The sequence below is a fragment of the Microtus ochrogaster genome, linkage group LG2 (assembly GCF_000317375.1).
Source record: "Microtus ochrogaster isolate Prairie Vole_2 linkage group LG2, MicOch1.0, whole genome shotgun sequence".
Classification (NCBI taxonomy): Eukaryota; Metazoa; Chordata; class Mammalia; order Rodentia; family Cricetidae; genus Microtus; species Microtus ochrogaster.
The window spans coordinates 9,449,910-9,453,891 of NC_022028.1; the positions used below are offsets into that span (position 1 = coordinate 9,449,910).

The 3,982-nt window shown below is 47.2% G+C and overlaps 1 protein-coding gene and 1 pseudogene across 2 annotated transcripts in view; both read right to left on the reverse strand.

The window, feature by feature from the left end:
- Positions 1-1,942, reverse strand: part of Rsph9 (radial spoke head 9 homolog) — a 25,029-nt gene extending 23,087 nt beyond the window's left edge. For both annotated transcript variants that reach the window (XM_026785567.1, XM_005359847.2), the window contains exon 1: positions 1,680-1,942. In XM_026785567.1, coding sequence (XP_026641368.1) covers positions 1,680-1,906 — 227 coding nt within the window. In that variant the 5' untranslated portion in view covers positions 1,907-1,942. The remainder of the gene's footprint in view (positions 1-1,679) is intronic.
- A 506-nt stretch (positions 1,943-2,448) lies between these two features.
- On the reverse strand, positions 2,449-2,576 carry LOC113457581 (annotated as a pseudogene).
- Positions 2,577-3,982: the final 1,406 nt, after the last annotated feature.

Below are 3,982 nucleotides of genomic sequence, written 5' to 3' on the forward strand. Positions count from 1 at the left end.
TGTCTTTCTGTGTCTAGGTTACCTCACTCAAAATGATCTTTTCTAGCTCCATTTTCCTGGAAAATTCAAGCTGTCATTATTTTTTTCTGCTGTATAGTACTCCGTTGTGTAAATGTACCACATTCTCCTCATCCATTCTTCAGTCAAGGGTCTTTTAGGTTGTTTCCAGGTTCTGGCTATGACAAACAGAGCTGCTATGAACATAGCTGAGCACATGTCCTTGTGGCACGATTGACCATCCTTTGGATATATACCCCAAACTGGTATTACTGGGTCTTGAGGAAGGTTGTTCCTAACTTCTGAGAAATCATCACACTGACATCCAAAGGAGTTGTACCAGCTTGCATTCCCACCAGCAATGCAGAAGTGTTCCCTTGTCCCCACAATCTCTCCAGCATAAGTTGTCATTGGTGTTTTTGATCTTGGCCATTCTTACAGCTGTAAGATGGAATCTCAGAGTTGTTTTGATTTGCATTTCTCTGATGACTAAGGATGTTGAACATTTCCTTAAGTGTCTTTTAGCCATTTTAGATTCCTTTGTTTAGAGTTCTCTGTTTAGGTCTGTACTCCATTTTTTTTATTGGATTATGTGTTCCTTTGGTGTCCAATTTCTTGAGTTCTTTGTATATTTTGGAGATCAGACCCTGTCTGATGTGGGGTTAGTGAAGATCTTTTCCCATTCTGTAGGCTGCCGTTTTGTCTTGTTGACTGTGTCCTTTGCTTTACAGAAGTCTCTCAGTTTCAGGAGATCCCATTTATTGTTTCTCTCTGTGTCTGTGCTGCTGGGGTTCTATTTAGGAAGTGGTTCCCTGTGCCAGTGTGTTCAAGTGTATTTCCCACTTTCTCTTCTATAAGGTTCAGTGTGGCTGGCTTTATGTTGAGGTTTTTGATCCATTTGGACTTGAGTTTTGTGCATGGTGATAGATATGGGTCTATTTTCATTCTTCTACATGTTGAAATCCAGTTATGCCATCACCACTTGTTAAATATGCTTTCTTTTTTCCATTTGATATTTTTTTGCTTCCTTGTCAAAGATCAGGTGTTCAAAGATGTGTGGATTGATATCTGGGTCTTCTATTTGGTTCCATTGGTCCTCCTGTCTATTCTTATGCCAATACCAGGCTGTTTTCAGTACTGTAGCTCTGTAGTAGAGTTTGAAGTCAGGGATTGTGATGCCTCCAGAAGTTCTTTTATTGTACAGGATTGTTTTTGCTATCCTGGATTTTTTGCTTTTCCATATGAGGTTGAGTACCGTTCTTTCGAGGTCTTTGAAGAATTTTGCTGGGATTTTGATGGGCATTGCGTTGAATCTGTTGTAACCTGAATTCTACACCAGGTTGCCTTCTCCAGGACCTCTCTCTTTGCCCCTGCTCTGTTTAGCCCTCTCTCTACTATGAATCCCCCTGCACCAGGTTCTCTTGTTCCTCCAGGCTGACAACCCCTGCACACCGCCCGCCCCCAGCCACTTTCCAACCCCAGGAGGATTCACAAAATTCTCACGGTCATGACATCTCAGTTCCCAAGCTCTTCAGAACTGTCCATTTCCCTCCTCTGGCCCCGCCCACAGGCTGCTTCTTAGTGATTCTAGGGCAAGTCCTGCCCACCCATCTCCCCCAGCCGCAGCAGCACCCACCACCCAACGGTATTCTGCAGCCTCGTCTGCCACAGGGTCGCCTCACCTGTAGAGCGTCTTGCGAGGTGCGAGCTGGTCCTCACTCAGTCCCTGTGCGATATAGTAATCCGCAACAAGGCCGAGGATTCGGCCCCAGAAAAGGACCCGAGCAAAGCGGTAATCGCGCTTAACCAGCATAAGGGACGTGAGCAGGGAGGCTCGACGGTCCGGGCTGAGCCCCTGCCCACTGCCAGACGCCAACTCCAGCGACAACAAGAGACTGTCTGCATCCATCAGGCCGGCGGTTCTCCTCCACGCTAGTCCGACCGCTAAACCCTGTCTCCATGGAGACCCTGAGCCCCGCCCCTCAGCCTAGCAGGAAACAGAATCCCACCCACAGGACCGCCCATCTCTCCAAACCCGCCCTTTCCTAGAGCCCGGGAACACAGCAGCCCCACCCTCCTCCATTACCAGTCCAGACACTAGTCTTTTGTTGTTCCGGCTCGGCTTTCAGGTACGAAGTGCCAGACCAGCTCCACACTCACGCTCCATATTATTAAGGCCTATGCTTCACCTATTCCCAATGGGGACTTGCTGGTGGCACAAGCTTTTAATCCCAGGAGGCGGGTCTCTGAGTCAGAGCTAGTTCCAGGATAGTCAGCGCTGTTAAACAGAGAAATCTTGTCTCCAAAAAAAAAAAAAAAAAGCAAACAAACAAACCAAAAAACAAACAAACAAAAAAAAAACTAAATAAAGCCCCAACAAAGCCATTAGTTTTGTTATTTCAGCCTGGGAATATCACTTCTTGACCTCATAATTTTATTTTTTTCTGGGGAGAGCGCTAACGCAGTTTTCCACATTTGGGGAAAACCGCAGGGGTCAGCAACTCGGGAGCGCAACGGATAAGCCTCGCCCTGGGAAAACCACCTTCAAGATCATGGTATCTCCCCTGCCAGGTAAGTATGACCTCAGAATTTTATGACGAATCTGACAGCTCCTGCTTCTAAAAGCACGAGTTTCTGACACCCTCTAAGCGCCCCCGAAGCCAGGTTTCACCAAGTATCCATTTCTGTCCTCTCCAGTTTTCTCCTGAGAGCTCTTTCAGTCCCTGGACCAGTATGGCAAATAGACAAAGAAGTAAGACCCAGGACCACTCCTCTGAAAAGGATGATGTGGAAAGGGTGACATTTTCCAGGGGTGGTGGTCCACACCTTTAAAACCAGCACTCAGGAGGCAGCAACAGGCAGATAAAGTTACCTAACAAGGGCCGAGCCAGTCAAGGCTCTTAGTGAGATGCTGTCTGAAATAAAGAAGCCAACACACGTGTGTAGCAGCTACAACCGGCATGTACTTAACCTTGGGCCCCACAACGGTTTAGACTCAGATGGTAGCAACAGATGGATGAAGACCAACACCCCACTGTATTCCCCAGGCTAACCTAACTGGGGCTTTTCCACAACCACTTCGGGAGTTCCTGGACAAATGCAGTCTTAACAGGTTGCTCTGAAGACTTGTTTCAGGGAAATTAGGCTTGTGTTGTAGTGACTGAGCTTCTATTTCTGGATTCCTTTGGGGAAGACTCATGAAGTCAAAATTCCCTGGGCCTCCACGCCAAGCCCATAGAGAAATGTGTCTAAATCACTCAATAATTACTTTGTTTTGATTGCCTGAGCATTGTTCGTCGTGGCTGTTTAAATGAGCATCTGAGAACATTCAGCTGACCTGGCTGATAATTCTTCCACCTCAAAACAATATATGGCTCCATTCCCAACTTCACCTCCCTGCTTTGGCAACATAGCCCAATTCTTCTGTAGAGAAAAACCCCAACAGTCTGGCTGCTGGGATACACGTCTGCTGACTTCAACACAGAAGACAGCTCTCAAACACCTTGTTTTCACCAGTTCTGGATTTATCTATGGCTGGCGAGTTCCACCTCAGCAACCAGAATTGGAAGGAAGGGGGAGTCTCGAAGCTTTGTTAGGTGCCCATCTGGAGCAAGAACAAATCCTGGCTATTTGCGAGAAAAATGATACTAACATACGGAGAGCAGCTGCCGGCAGGTGAACAGGTTTGAACTCAGGCTTCACCGTGTAGGCAAACTCATCTCCCCAAACCTCATTTATAACGGAGCAGCTGTGAGACCAAAGCAGAAACGGTATACCTTGTGAGTTGATGTGAGACCAAAACAAGTAAAACAGACTTTGTAGGTTAAGGGTTCTGTTTGCAGTTAAGACAGTAAGTTCCGCCGGGCGGTGGTGGCGCACGCCTTTAATCCCAGCACTCGGGAGGCAGAGGCAGGCGGGTCTCTGTGAGTTCGAGACCAGCCTGGTCTACAGAGCTAGTTCCAGGACAGGCTCCAAAGCCACAGAG